This window comes from Lolium rigidum, chromosome 1 (genome assembly GCF_022539505.1).
Source record: "Lolium rigidum isolate FL_2022 chromosome 1, APGP_CSIRO_Lrig_0.1, whole genome shotgun sequence".
Classification (NCBI taxonomy): domain Eukaryota; kingdom Viridiplantae; phylum Streptophyta; class Magnoliopsida; order Poales; family Poaceae; genus Lolium; species Lolium rigidum.
In genome coordinates this window covers 307717306-307733261 of record NC_061508.1, presented here as the reverse complement: position 1 = coordinate 307733261, position 15956 = coordinate 307717306, and the positions used below count along the sequence as shown (strand labels likewise).

At 42.3% G+C, this 15956-nt stretch overlaps 1 protein-coding gene across 3 annotated transcripts; it reads left to right on the top strand.

Moving 5' to 3' along the window:
• Positions 1–632: 632 nt before the first annotated feature.
• On the top strand, positions 633–8104 carry LOC124697475 (cadmium/zinc-transporting ATPase HMA2-like). 3 transcript variants are annotated; one of them, XM_047230077.1, is made up of 11 exons: positions 633–886; positions 1070–1357; positions 2175–2438; positions 3783–3880; positions 4470–4725; positions 4821–4958; positions 5062–5389; positions 5475–5677; positions 5922–6118; positions 6214–7623; positions 7666–8104. In XM_047230077.1, the coding sequence occupies exons 2-11, from the start codon at positions 1144–1146 to the stop codon at positions 7669–7671; spliced, it is 3114 nt and encodes a 1037-aa protein (XP_047086033.1). In that variant the 5' UTR covers positions 633–886; positions 1070–1143; the 3' UTR covers positions 7672–8104. The 3 variants fall into 3 exon arrangements, with proteins under 3 accessions (XP_047086033.1, XP_047086019.1, XP_047086026.1); XM_047230063.1 differs by having other exon boundaries at positions 6214–8104; XM_047230070.1 differs by lacking the exon at positions 633–886 and having other exon boundaries at positions 963–1357; positions 6214–8104.
• The last annotated feature ends 7852 nt before the right edge of the window (positions 8105–15956 follow it).

Genomic DNA, 15956 nt, shown 5'->3' with positions numbered 1-15956 from the left:
TCCATAATAAGTATAGGGTGTTTTGACACATCGAAGGTAATGCAAAGAATATGAATTTAATTTATACGAACTCATATACTTGTATAAACAATGTATGCAAAATGTTGTTGGTTGATAAAAGATACATATACTATGGAACATTTGATTGATTTGTTATGTGGAGATGGCCAGGAAGATCAAAATCAAACATTTTAACATGAGCTAACAAACGAAATATGTTTTTCTTGATTTCGAATCATAGTTCTCATAGTAAGGTCGATGAAATCCCCTCTACTTTTAGTACTCTTAAGAACGATGTAACTATTGTTGATGATCAACAAAATCAGTCATGATGCCGTTATCTAAAACACGTTTGATGCATACATTGCACGTACCGGGTGGTGTTTCTTAGAAAATATCATGATTTTGTTTTTGAGAGGTAATAAGTAAGGTTTATATATACGTGCTCGAAACGGAAAGAAGCTGCTGACGTAGACAATTGGGCGTTGGTTAATCAAGTATAGATAATCAGTGTGCTTATTAGCGTCACCAATGCACTAGTAGTAGTTGCCCGGGCCTGATCTTCATCAACCTTCTCGTTCGCCTTTCCCCTCTCTCCCCATACCCTCTTCCCTCATGACCAACCGTTGCTCAGTTCGTCACGCGTCCGCGTTGCAACAGTTTGGGTAGGAATCGGCGTGTCAGAATTAACAAACCGACTTTGATCTCATCTGATTCGTCCCCGGATGCGGAGTGCCCACTCCGTCATCTTCCACATCGGGAATCCACGTCCCTGTTCGTGTCCCCCTCTGCTCCCGGCGCCAAAATAAATACTCCCTCCGCCCCTCCATCGCCTCCCGCAACTTCCTGCGCCGCGCCGCGTTCCTTCTCCTCCGTCGACCACGAGGTACGTACAACGCGCGCAGGAGGAGTGTAGGTTAATGGCGGAGGCCGAACTGAACTCGTCAAACTAAATCTTACTATCCCCCTCGCTGAACCTACTACCGCCAAGCGGGGTAGCCGGCACGCCAAGATTGCTTGCTGGCGGACTCACTCTTCTTCTTGGCACTTCTTGCCATCTCACATGCAGGCCTTGGCTTTGGATTCTAGAAAGGCGGACAGGGCCTAGTGACCGGCTGGTTCCAAGAAAGAAGGGCAGTTACGATGGATGGCGCAGCGGAGCCGGCGCCGGCGGCGGCGGCCGGCAAGTTGGAGAAGAGCTACTTCGACGTGCTGGGGATCTGCTGCCCGTCCGAGGTGCCGCTCGTGGAGAAGCTCCTCGAGCCGCTCCCCGGCGTGCACAAGGTGTCCGTCGTCGTGCCCTCCAGGACCGTCATCGTCCTCCACGACGCCTCCGCCATCTCCACCGCCCAAATCGGTAACGGCCCTGGCCCGGTCTCCCCCCGTTGCTTTCCCTCCGGATTTCTCTCCCAGACGCGCTTCTCGTGGGCATCTGAATCAAAAAGTGTTGTCTACTTGCTCTGTTTCTTGATCTTCAGTTCTCCTCCACAACTTGCTGATATGTGGTGGTAGTGAAATCTTTGTCCGGTTGTTACCTCCTCTGTGTTCTTCAGGTGAATTTGCTTTCGCTGTTGATGAAATTTTCGTTCGTGTAACAATCGTCCGTGCTCTGAACTTGGTTTTCCACCGGAATAGGACAGTAATCCTTCGTGCTCTGAAGTCTGAATTTTTGACCGTACGGGGACAGTAGGATTCGTTTCTTTGGACTAGAACGACGACCGGGGTCTCGCTGCTCCCCGTATAAATCCAGTCTCTCTGTCGACAGGAACGCGCTGCCTGCCTGCCGCCGCTCATAAATTTCTGATGCTGCCGTGAACCCACTTCACCGTCGTTGCTTGCTGATGTTTTCTTTGTCTCTACTTCTGGATAGATTTATAAATTAGTTACTCCAAGCAATCAGAAGAATATTTCGATCCACGGGAAGCAGTATCTTTTCTTTTGTCCTCTGCCCTTGTTCTTTCTGAATTGTTTATACTCTTTCCTTTCTTATTATCCTTGGTTATTTCTGAATTTTGTTACTCCTACTTTTGTATTGCCAAATTAATCTTATCCATTCTTCCTCCTCCAGTTTATCCAGAATTTCAACGTTAATTTCAGCGTGAGAAACCGCCGGAATTTCAGCATGAAAAAACGAAGTGACCTAAATGATTGATCCCCGCTGTCCTTTTTTCCAGTCAAGGCGCTGAACCAGGCGAGGCTGGAGGCGTCGGTGCGGGCCTACGGCGGCGCAAGCCAGAAGACCACCAACAAGTGGCCGAGCCCGTACGTGCTCATCTGCGGCGCGCTGCTGGTGGTGTCGCTGTTCGAGCACTTCTGGCGGCCGCTCAAGTGGTTCGCGCTCGCGGGTACCGCCGCCGGCCTGCCGCCCATCATGCTCAGGAGCTTCGCCGCCGCCAGGAGGCTCACCCTCGACGTCAACATACTCATGCTCATCGCAGGTACACAGTTCAGATCACATACTTATGATGACGTGCCGTGTGATTCGCACACAACACATATTTTTCATGTGACTGGGCTCCATTTTTTTTTCTGTCTTCATAGAACTATAGCGTGTAGCAATTAAGTACTGTACAATATTTAACTAATTAATGAATGATTTTCCTTAAATTAGTAAATCTTTGGGACCACCCATACAGGATAGCTACACTCCTTTATAATCTAAAAAAGGCTAGCCAGTTGCAGTGCTTCTTGACGAACTCTGTGACACTAATCTGTCAAATTCTGTTACATAAGGAATACTAATTCTGGTGAGATTTTATTTTTACATCCCAATAGATTTTAAAAAAAAATTACTTAGAACGTCAGAAACGATAAATAAGTATAAGTGTTTCCAAAAGTCCACTTTGTATCACAATCTTTCTGAATTTTTTTATAAGACACTGACATAACACGAGCTAGCACTTTGTGAGTAAACATTCAACCACAGAATGAAATTATTGGAGTGTGCCAAAAGGGCCGCCCAAAAAACTGGGTTAAGACAAGTTGTTTTCATATGACCAATATGCATGGTGGGTGCTTAATTTGTGGAAGCGCAGAACCGATCCAGGCCCTTAAAAGATGATAAAAGTTTATGTCTCATTTGCTTAAACTCCTCCCTTCATTTTTGCCCTGATGGACCCCTACTTTCCAGCGCATTAAAGTCGAGATGTTGCCGTGATGCTTATATTTGTGCTAAATGATCAGAAATGTGCTTCCTTTCCTCCATGTGACGATATTGCCCTCTCAGATGTGGTATCGGATTCCACTTTGATTAGCAACACGTCGCTCGAATCATTCTTTCTAGAGTTTTTGGGTTTTGTGCTGTCAAGATAGCTCCGTTTCATGAAAGAAACAGCATACGGGTGGACGAAGCATTTTTTTTCCCGCTACTATGCCAGAAGACAAATTTTCTGTTCAGATCAGCAGATAAAAATTGTGCCAGAATCTCAAATCTTTTGATGTGGACTCAATTATGAGAGTAGGACAGAAACTGAAAGGGGATCTGAGTTTCTGTTTGTAGTAGTGATAATATAAAAGGAAAGTTAAAGGAAATCCTACGGTCTGAATCTATAGTAGTCACTTTTGCGTAAAAAACATGTGTTATATATAGTCCTCAGTTCATTTAGTTATCTGCATAGATCTTTTGGCAGTATCTCCTCATCTAGGAGGACTGCTATTATCGCATATTTACAGGCATGTCCTTTTAGATGCTCTGCCATCCCATAAATCATGGCATTTTTGGCAGGAGATAGATGGCGGCAACAATTAACAATAGCTCACATGTTTACTTGCTTTTTTTGCAGTTGCTGGGGCAATAGCTCTGAAGGACTATTCCGAGGCTGGGTTCATTGTCTTCCTTTTCACCATAGCCGAATGGCTCGAGACCAGGGCAAGCCGCAAGGTCTCTCCATCTCTTTCTTAAATTTCTTTCACCTATAAGATCAGAATTTTCACGGCATCTTTACGTAAAAAAAGAGAAATATTACTAGGTCATTTCATAATCTCACATAGCAGGAAAGGAAATTACTTTTATCAATATGTCACAGCTAGGAGCATATTTTCATACTAATGCAGCATAACGAGGCATGTTGATTTTGATGTGCACTAGACCCACTGATGGACTTATGAACAGATTTTGGTCTGCCATTCTAGCGTAGTAGGTTGGAGCGGAGTCAGGTCCATTTTGCTGATTGTAACACCCTTTTAGCATACCCTTGCCTGTCAACTCCCAGCCAAGAGATCAATGAAGTTTATATCTAGTGGACTCGAAATGCATATACACTCATACTTAGGTGTAAAGCAGATTAAGGAAATAAGCCAGAGAAGCAAAAATAATAATTTAGGAAAGCAGATGATTAGAATGCACTACTGAAAGTATTCTCTCCTAAAAAAGCAACACACTAACCAATACCTATGTCTATATGGACTATAGTTTCTTCTGGCTACTTTGTCTAAGAAGCAATATGATCAAATAATCCTTTGACGTGTAGGCCACTGCTGGAATGTCGGCACTTATGAGCATGGCACCACAAAATGCTATTCTGGCAGAGACTGGGCAAGTAGTTGCTTGCCAGGATGTGAAGATCAATACAATAATTGCTGTCAAGGCAGGGGAGGTAGTGCCGATCGATGGTGTTGTCGTCGATGGACGGAGTGAGGTTGATGAGAGCACTCTCACCGGGGAGTCCTTCCCGGTGTCCAAGCAGGCCGGCTCCCAGGTCTGGGCTGGTACCCTCAATATAGATGGTAATACACACTACATAGACACCGGAATACCGTGATGCCTAAAATACAACGCAGGTCGCTGATCTTGCGTTCATTCTGTATTGGTGATATTTCAGGTTACATTGCGGTGAGGACAACTGCTATGGCTGACAACTCTGCAGTGGCGAAAATGGCAAGGCTGGTCGAAGAAGCCCAGAACAGTAGATCAAGTACTCAGAGGCTGATTGATACGTGTGCTAAGTATTACACGCCTGGTAATCTAAATAGACAAGACTAGGCTAACAGTAAAAATTCAGACATTGAAATTTTTTGGATCAGGTTTTTTTTCTTACTGTTATCTTTGATTGCACCTTGCAGCTGTTGTTATCATGTCTGGAGCAGTAGCGCTGATCCCTGTAATAGTCAGAGCACGCAACCTCAAACACTGGTTCGAATTGGCCCTAGTCCTCCTTGTGAGTGCTTGCCCATGCGCTCTAGTGCTGTCAACGCCCGTTGCCACCTTCTGTGCTCTACTGAGGGCCGCAAGGACAGGTCTTCTCATCAAAGGAGGGGATGTCCTTGAATCCTTGGCCAGTATCAAAGTTGTCGCCTTCGACAAAACTGGTACAATTACTAGAGGAGAGTTCTCTGTCGAGGAGTTTCGGACAGCTGACGAGCGTGTTCCGAAGCAACAACTTCTTTACTGGTGAGTGCTGTTTCCTTGTTGATATCACACTGCATGTGCTTTGATCTTCTTGTAGTGTCTTTATTTAATCTCCTGGCTGTTGCAGGGTCTCAAGTATGGAGAGCAAATCAAGCCACCCAATGGCATCGGCTCTTGTTGATTATGCTCATTTTAACTCTGTGGAGGCAAAATCGGAAGATGTCACCGAATTTCAAATCTATCCTGGTGAGGGGATTTATGGTGAAATTGATGGAGTAGGAGTATATGTTGGGAACAAAAGGATATTGTCAAGGGCTTCATGTCAAACAGGTTGGTGAAATGCCGCATCATCATTTTCAAAGTATGTTAGTATGTCGGTGACATTCTGCTGCCAGTTAACATGAAGTTACTGTAATAAAAAGTGGTTCTGCTTCATGAGCTTTGACAGTACTTGTCATTTTGGCTGCATGTTTTGCTTCATTCTTCCATTTCGTTTGATCAAAAGTTCAAAACATAATATCTGTTTGAATATGCCTTTAAATGATCGTGTGCATTTTTCCTTTTTGTGCTCTAGTTCCAGACATAAAAGATATGAAAGGGGTTACCATTGGATACGTGGCCTGCAACAACGAATTGATTGGAGTATTCAGTCTTTCGGATTCTTGCCGAACTGGAGCAGCTGAAGCCATCAGGGAGTTGAGATCACTGGGCATCAAGTCCGTGATGCTAACTGGTGATAGTAACGCCGCGGCGACATTCGCACAAAACCAGGTAAACGAATTTTCAGGAAATGTGTTCATCTTGTTGCTGTGTCTAGTGAATTCAAGTACACTGATTCTAATTTAGCTTTTCCACCTTTCTGGCAGCTGGGAAACCTCCTTGCTGAAGTTCACTCTGAACTTCTGCCAGAAGACAAAGTGAGAATTGTCGATGAACTGAAGGAAAAAGATGGCCCTACACTGATGATTGGCGATGGCATGAATGATGCCCCGGCATTGGCCAAAGCTGATGTTGGAGTCTCCATGGGTGTATCTGGTTCAGCCGTCGCAATGGAGACGAGCCACATTACTCTGATGTCGAATGACATCCGCAGGATTCCCAAGGCTATCAAGTTGGCAAGGAGGACACACCGAACTATTATCATGAACATTGTCTTCTCGGTGGTTACAAAGCTTGCAATCGTTGCCCTTGCATTTGCCGGGCATCCACTTATTTGGGCAGCAGTCCTTGCTGACGTCGGTACATGCTTGCTGGTGATCATGTACAGCATGCTGTTGCTGAGAGAGAAAGGCAGTGGAAAGGTGGCCAAGAAATGTTCGTCTCATCATGGGTCTCATTCAAAGAAGCATGGCACTTCCCACCACTGCTCAGCTGGTCATCACCATGAGCATAAATCAACTGGAAGTTGTGTAGATTCATCTGCCGGTAAGCATGCTTGCCATGATCATCACCATGAGCATGACCACCACAAAGAGCCAAACAACCTGCATTCCACGGACAAGCATGGTTGCCATGATCATAGCCATGGCCACAACCACTGCAAAGAGTCGAGCAACCAGTTAGTCACAAGCAAGCATGTTTCCCATGGTCATGGACATAACCACTGCAAAGAGCCGAGTAACCTGGACACCGCCGCGCACAAGCATGATTGCCATGAGCATGAACATAGCCACCGTGAAGAACCAAGTAGCTCACATTCTACCAACAAGCTTGCTTGCCATGGCCATGCACATAGCCACTGCGAAGAATCCAACAGTTCTTCTATTGATGAGCATGCTTGCCATGATCACAAGCACTGTGAAGAGCCAATCAGCTTGCTTTGTGCCACTGAGCATGCTTGCCATGACCATGAGCATGAGCATGACCAGGACCACGAGCATCATTGCTGTGATGAACAGAAAACGTTGCACACAGCAGATGAGCACTCCTGCCATGACCATAAGCATGACGACAATTCAATCCAGGAGCACTCAATATCGATCGAGATTACATCGCCTGGTCACCATGAGCAGAAAAGCCAATGCGGACGCCACAGCGAACACAAAGAGGAAGGGTGTGGACATCACCCAAAAGCAAATGATCACATTCCGGCTGTGACCGAATGCAGCAAGGGAAACTGTCAGAGCACAATGAGCAGCAGGAGTTGCGAAAGCAAAGGTAAAGAAATTTGTCCAAGCTGGCAAGTTGGTCGCACCGGAGTTGTCCGCCGGTGTTGCAGGACTAGGGTGCGCAGCTGCTGCAGCAACAGCATGTTGAAGCTGCCTGAGATTATAGTAGAGTAGGAGGGGAAGTGCATATCATATCTTGGCAACCAAAATGAGTAAATCTTCCATTATCTAAAAAATCAGCTACTGAAGTCGCCTCGTTGGCACATATAGCTAGATGGCCGTGGCTGACACAAGGTGTTTGATCTGGTTTAGTTTTGCTTTGCTGCTGAAGAAATGGTGTAGAGGTCTGAATTTTGATGAAGCAGATATCTTGTCTATCTGAAAGGGTGCTGCTATTGTTGTTTGTCCCTGGTGATTTTGCATCTTTTCAAAGAATTTGAGAAGGCGCTAAACGGAGTAGCTCATAATATCAGCGTGCTTGTATATTTACAGAAGGTGGTGGATAAAATCAGTTGATAATTGCATACTAGGTTTTCTCTGTTTGGTAGAAGTTGTAATTTTACTCAACTTCTGTGGACGAAATACCTTTAACTAAGTTCAGTTATGAGGTGTTCTGTGAATTGCACATATAATTTTGCTGCTCAGGTTATGCAATGGTGTACCCATTAATGTAGCTTAGTTAAACTTTAGCTTCTAGGGTTGTAATCGGCCCTAAAATGCTACAGAAGAATAAACTCTAGAAATTTAGAACCAAGATATATTCTCATACATACAGCTGAGATGTTGTTCCAAAGACCATTTGGTGATGCAAATGTCCTACTCCCTCCGTACACAAAAATATGTCTCAACCTTTTCTGAATTTACATGTATCTACAGACTAAAATATGCCTATAACAAAAAAAGAGTTTCAGCAAAATATGGTGACAATAGTTCTGGAAAACCATATCTTTTTCTAAATATTCGGCACATATCAATAAACCATTAGTGTGCACCCAAAGAACCATTGTTCCTTGGGTAGTTAATGAAGATGAATGTACAAAATATCAACTCTTGACAAAATAGGCTATTCCTTTCATCGCTAGACGAATACTTGTTCTTGTTGTGGGAGGCGCCAAAGTTGATCATACCAGGACAAGCAATCACGACACGACACCAAGATTTTGTAACGCATTTCATTGATCAACCACTACATAACACGCTTTACGGGTGCTCCTCCATAGGTCTTATTATAGTACCATCGACGATAAGCCCACCATGTTGATACAAACATTTCTGATCTACAACACCACGTCGGTCAGACGTCCTCTAACCTAGCTTCTGTCTAGTATATTTTGGCTACCTGACGTCTTTATATATATTAAACCAGGTTACATGGTGTTCAACTCCAACACGTAACCTTCCATTAATTACAAGTTCGCACAACACATATCTCCACAATCTCCACCTTGGAGAATATAACCTTTGCCATGTTAAAATTACCATACACGGACATATGTGTACCTAGAATTGACCATTAATCATGAGTTGCCCTGCTACTCCTTGACTTCACATGACTCCACCTACAACTATAGTCCCTTCCTTGCTTCATCACATTCAATGCTCATACGAGAATTAAGTTCTTCCTCACACTTTGTTTTGTGCTCCCAATTCTCCGAAGTATCATTTCAAAGCCATCCCCACTTCGACTATAAAGTCACCATATCCGACAATTCTTCTAGTCTATGTGAAAGTGAACAACCCACATATTAGGTGTCACATATGAGAGTTACCTGGACACATCATTCTTGCTATTGTTACTAACATATCTGAAAACTTGAAGGAATTTCGACGTTGCTTTAAGTCATCTCCAGTTTAATTCTCAGTTGTCTCATCCATTTTCGTAGATTGTCCACTATCAACACTCGTTCATCTACCGCAGTCTCGATAGACAGTCACCATTATGAACTGTTACCCCCACAACAACGCACAATTAATCTTCACACTTAGTCTGACCACATGTCACCATCAGTGTCCTAGCTATCGTTGTGTTTGTCTATAGTCCCGCCGAGACTTTGGGTCGCAAACCCACACCACCTTAGCCCCATTGTAGAGCTTCATACCTGGCCGATGTCGAGTACATGCATCCTTCAGACCACTGCAGGCCAGTCCAAACAACGTCTTACTCCCTTTTCCGATGAACTGGGATTCTACTCTCTACCAGCTTACGTCGTAGCCCCTTATCTGCTGAGTGGAATCTTGTGTCGACTCCGGCTCCACCTTCAATATGAATACACGTAGTAGGGGAATCTCTCCGGTGTGCACCATCTTGAATTGACCACGTGCCACATGTTGTAGCGCACAAACCAGTGCGCCACATAAACAAAGGAACCATCAGCATCACGATCCTATATCGTTGTCACCGATCTCATCATCCTTTTCTGTTTCGACACCGATCTCTAGGTAGATATGCCGGACTATATAGGCTACTCGCCTTATGTGTGTGATCTAGCCGGATTTATCCGACTGCAACCATGATCCACCTTGTGTCGTATCAACTTAGCACATCACAACTTAGCACATCACCGTACATTATTCAACGTCATGTGGATACATCATCTCGCATGCCGCACTATAGGCTACTGCAAGCATTATGAGCACGCCATGTCCTTGATTTCGCCACTACCTCCAACGATCACCATCTTGCTTCGTGGTACAGACCTCACACACAATCGGCAAATTTTATCGGAAAGAAGACAAACCAATTCTGTGCAAGCCGATCCATGCACCATTATTTTGTGCTTGCCCTTTTAGTGCTAGACGTACTTCAGCGAGATAGTCACCAGGACCACCTTTTATTTTCAATCTCACGTGAATGCTTCCAATCTGCTCTCCAAAGCAAGGCTATTAAAAAAAAAAATTCCTTTCTCCTTTTAGAACTACGCTAACACCCTGGCTCTCGTAGCCTTGCACCTGTTGGCACGCAGCACTAAACTAGCCCATCAGTTTGCTTGGCCACCACGCCCCTGGATTGGGCCTCTGCTTGCTAGCCGGACACTTAACTAGCCCATCAGATTCGAAATTTGCTCAGATGTAAAATTTGCTAAGATTAAAAATTTGCTTATTTTGAAATTTTGTTCGAATTCGAATTTGTTTAACTTTAAATTTTGCTCCACTTTAAAATTTGTTAAAAAAGAAAAAACAGAAAAAAGAAAAATTGAAAAAAACAAAGAAAAACCGTAAGAAAACCGAAACCCAAGAAAACCTAAAAAAACTGACGAAAACCGGAAACCATGGCCTACAGCCTTCTAGCAGGTTAATGGACGCGGCCCAAAAACACCCCGTGGGCGATGGTTGGTAACCATCACCCGCGGGTGATGAATAGGAATTCGCGTCTGCTTCTGCTTGTAGGATCTTTGCAGACCGCTTCGATTCAGTCCACCACGATCGCGAGGACTTCAGCAGCATGCGTCGCCGTACGCGCCGAAGCCGCAGCTCCATTGGGGGGGGTGTTGTATGCCGACCTGGTCGGCACGGACCAGGCGCCGCACACCCTCCCCAGGCGGGTTGTTGGGCAGGCCCAACATTCCTTCTCCTTTTATTTTATTTTATTTTTTAGCTATTTTGTTTTTCTGTTCTATTTTTCTTTTTTACGTTTTTTTAAAAGCTGATTCTTTTTAGATCCAATTTTTTAAAATGAGGACTTTTAAAATTTTAATTATTATGAAATTTAAATATTTTTAAAATTTTGAACATTTTTCGAACTTGCACATTTTTTCAGATTTTTTATTTTTTTGAAATTTGAACAATTTGCGAACTTGAATACTTTTTTGAGATTGAACATTTTTTCAGGTTTTTGATTTTTTTTTGAAATTTGAACATTTTTCGAACTTGAACATACTTTTGAGATTGAACATTTTTTCAGATTCTTTTATTTTTTCGAAATTTGAAAATTTTCGAATATGAACATATTTTAAATTTGAAAAGTTTTCATTCTTTTTTAATTCATTTTAAATATGAACATTTTTCACGTTTGAATGTTTCTCAAAATCGAACGATTTTCAAATTTGAACATATTTAAATTTAAACATTTTCTCAATTTGAACAATTTTTAAAATTTAAAATTTTGCAAATATGAAAAATAAATATAAAAAAACCGAAAACAGAAAACAGAAAAGAAAAACTGAAAAAGAAAATAGAATAAAGAAAAGAAAAGAAAACTGAAAAGAGAGAAAAAACAAAAACAAAAAAAGCCTATCTAGGCCAGGCCAACACCCATGCGGGGGGTGTGCGGTGGCCGGTAGCCACCGACCTGGTCGATGCATAGGTTTTTCCCGCTCCATAGTGCCTCACTCGACGCTGCTGCATGATGCTTTCGTTGCTTTAATTAGATTTTTCAATCTCATAGAGATCTTATCGAAACGAGCCAACTCCAGCAGATCTTTTTCCGAAAACTGAGCTAAACATGGCAAATGCTCAATAGCAAATGCGCGTCTCTTCCAAGGCACGTGGGTCCTAGTAATCCCTTTGGTAGTGCCTTGGCGGACGGTGCTACAGTACATAGTATAACAACTAAGGGAAAGACGGTACACTATTCTTTTTATAAAGCGGATGTCTATACTTGACAAAATAAAAACAAAAAATCCATGGTCTAGGAATTCAAACCCACGACCTAGTAGTAGTCAGCAAAGGCTTCAATCACCTTAGCTACTATAGTGTTCTATCAATTATAGATAACTGTTTCATATAAAGAGTAGTGCAATGTTTTTCCCTTAGACGCTACACTATGTACTATTGGACTCGCGTGCCACGCTGGCAAGGTGTGATGCGTCTTTGGGAGAGGCGCTACACTATGTACTATAGGACTCGCGTGCCACGCTGGCAATGTTTTTCATAGGAATTTCTTAAAAAGATTAGATCAGTGAAATAGTTTCACCGAGAGTATATTTTCTGAATTTGTTACATGTTTGGATCAGTTTTGTCTAAAAAGTCACTCCAGTTGTGCTAGGGGATAGTTTCGGTGGTCAATTGACTCAAGGTTTTGACTCATAGCTACTTACCATAAATGGCAGGTCGGTTTGCTACCAAATTTCATGTCCTTTAGTCTATTTTGGACAATGCCAATAAGAATTTTAGTTTCTCTTTATTTGTTTCTATTCCCAAAATTATTCTTGGCTTTGGTATGATTTAATTGATATGTATTGGAGTTGGCACTAGCAAGGATTTGAGAAGCCTTTTGATAGGTTAGGATTTTGTAATTTATTAAGTTCATTATCTATTCCAATTTGATTTGATTTTTCTATGGATCCAAAGTAATAGTGAGCACTGCCTAAGGTTTATATTGGATTGCTTTTAATGTATGTGATACTTGGAAAAAATTCATATGCTCTATTCTATGTTTTGGTTCTAGTGTTTTCTGTTCTATGGTTACTCTTTATGCTACCGGTGACTATTCTGTTTACTTGATACTTTGATATTTCTATGTGTATTAATGTTGTCCAATGCTACTCTATTTTATGGCTATTCCAAACATTGGTCGATGTCATGTTCTATTTGTCAGGTTTTACAAGCTCAACATTTGATCTCTTTCTATGGCTATTTTCCTTTTTTACTTCCAGTGAATGGACTTTTTCCAATAGGTCGGTAGTGCATTCAGTCTGGATGTCCAGCATTCACTCCACTCCCTATCAACCATCGATCATCTACTCGTTTGTACTTTATATACAAACGAGAGACTAGGAAGAGCAGGGGGACTCTTGAGACAACGAGGAAAATTTAGGAGGCAAGATGGAAGTGTTGTCATAATGGAAGTGGACGAGCTGTGACCAAAACAATAAAAATAGCTGGCACTGAACCAGCTCCCTACAAAATCTAATAAAAGATCCAAAACTAAACAATGATGTCTACATGTAGAAAAGTTTGAAGGGCGGGATGTAGGATGGCAAGGTGCAGCAGAAAGGGGGATGGGGAGACTTAAAGGGGCAGAATAATCAAGGGTGTGTACTGGTGTATGGGTCAGCATGTAAGTAAGCACCTGGAGGAACAAGGAGGCACGCATCTCGATCTTTGGTTCCCCAGCGCGGCAGGAGAGCCATGGGGAGATGAAAAATCGTAGTCTTTGTGACGAGGAGACCAGCCTCTCCAACATGAGTCAAATTGCCTTGCAGCACATGGGGCAGAGCACCCCCTGGAACCATTGGATAGGCCGAGCAAGAGAGGGCATGCCGCCATCAATAGCAAGATCGAGAGCTAGCGGTTTTCTACGCGTTGCGCAAAAAAAGGCAGGGCATGACGAAGAGGGGAGGGCACGTGATTGTGTTCCTCCAACCAGGAAGCAACCTTCATGGTAGAGCCATCCACGGGCTTAGCAGAAAGCTAGCCCACCGCGCATACCCAAAAGCTAGGAAGCTGACAGGAAGAGGCGGGAAAGAAACCATATCAAAATCGACAGCATGAGCGTGAGAGCACTTGACAGTCGATTGGGGAGAGAGATTTGCAAATGGCAACAAGAAGCCTCATAGTCCAATTAATTATGTACTATTATCTGTTGTAAACGGAATAAGGTTTGACATTTATTTTACCAAGGGCTATCGTGTTGTTACCCATGGGTAGGTGGGGGGAGGCGGAGCAAGTGGGCAACTATCCCCCTAGGGAGAGGGCTCTATTCTTCTTTGAAAGCATAGCACATTTAAATACATGCAATCTATTATATACTAAAAGCACAATAAGAAGGTTTAAAATAGAGACACCACGTTAATCCACATCATCAAAATTATGTTACCTGTTAGATCTATAATCTACGGATATGATTTAACGAGAGACTAATAGTTATGTATGTAACCGTGTAACCATATTCGACACGTTAAATAAGAAGCAAAATTATGTTACATGTTAGATCTATAATCTACGGATATGATTTAACGAGAGACTAATAGTTACGTACGTAACCGTGTAACCATATTCGACACGTTAAATAAGAAGCATATGTATCAGAAAAGGAACAACAATCACCGTGCCATGTAAGACGTGAAAAGGAAGGAGTCTTGAAAAAAATTGATGAGCTTTACAAGACATATATCTCTAGGGCTCTAGACTGTTCCATAAAAACAAAGAAAATTGTATTTGTTGGATATCAATTATTTTATTTAATACTCCCTTCGTTCCAATATTTAAGACGTAATTTTTTTCTCAAAATATAAAATTATATTTGTTGGATATTAATTCTTTTATTTAATACTCTCTTCGTTCCAATATTTACGATGTAAACTTTTTCTCAATTTTTCGTCAGAAAACTAGGCGCTAGCAATTTTAGGTGCGAGTTAGTCGCTACTCTCCCGAAACTGCCATTTCGTTCCTGTTTTCCCTTCGACGTCTCCGTGCCTAGCGTAGTATGAGGGATGGCCGATTTTTCGCAAAACAGAAGAAGATACGTACAACTCCTGTAGTTTTTGGTGTACACAACTATCAGATAATTAGCCGGATTGGACATAAAGACAGTTAGCCGAGCCCGTCCTGGAGGATAGGACATAAGTCATGTAAAAATGTTCCAATAGTCCTATCCAGTGGCATAATGAATGATGCTACCGAGGAGTGGTGATGACAGGTTGGGCAGAATTTCACGTGCCGTGAAAATAGTAGATATTAATTGTGTGAGGATATGTAGTGAATTTGTGACTAATTAGCATTTTCAAAATTATGACCACTGTGAGTCGATATAGTCATCTAACATGATAAAATAAATACATGTAATTAAGACCATCGATGCCCTGTATGATGAGGCGGGGACAATAGAAAGGAAATAAAAAAATAGGAATAACACTACCTATGAAAGAAGAAAAAAAGGTGAGTTAGCGTACAGTTCAACAACTTAAATTTGGTCTAACAATTTTTCATATGGGTACTATTTTACTAAACAAAACATTTTGTGTGGTAATAAAACAATGTAATTTATAGTTCCATACTTCTAATATCTCTGAAACCATAAATTAATTTCATAGACATGTTCAATATGCTGAAGATGAAATGCGAGGGCCACCTTACTAGTTTTAGTAAAAATAATATACTTTTGTATAGTATATATAAGATTTCTAATGGTTCACTACTTCGCTATTATTTGCACTTTGTATTGCGATCATTTTTTGTGTGTACATATTTTAAGTTAAAGCACAGCCGTTCGACATGCGTTGGGACTTCTCGATTAGCAAAGTGCTGAACACGCATGGATAGAAAATAAATAGAATGGCAATGTCACGCCTAGTTCTATTTGAGTTTTTTGTTTCCGTATGCTCCTCTTGGGTTTTATACTTAGCACGCCCCACATAGAGCAAAGCATCTAAGTCACACTCATTTATTAGACGTGATGTATTAGTGGACTAACATTACTACTGCTATATATACAAGCTCGAGGGCGCTCCATTCCAGCACTCACTCCATTCCCCGGTACCTGGTCGACCATCTGCTCTCCTCCTCGAGAGCTCAAGACTAGCTAGCTAGTAGCCACCATGAACACCGTGAGCATGATCTCC

Excerpts from the sequence above, each read along its gene's own strand:
- LOC124697475 (XM_047230077.1), top strand. The coding sequence starts at position 1,144 with ATGGATGGCGCAGCGGAGCCGGCGCCGGCGGCGGCGGCCGGCAAGTTG. Across the intron at positions 4,959-5,061 it reads TGCTAAGTATTACACGCCTG|CTGTTGTTATCATGTCTGGA; the intron begins GTAATCTAAATA and ends TGCACCTTGCAG. Across the intron at positions 5,390-5,474 it reads AAGCAACAACTTCTTTACTG|GGTCTCAAGTATGGAGAGCA; the intron begins GTGAGTGCTGTT and ends TGGCTGTTGCAG.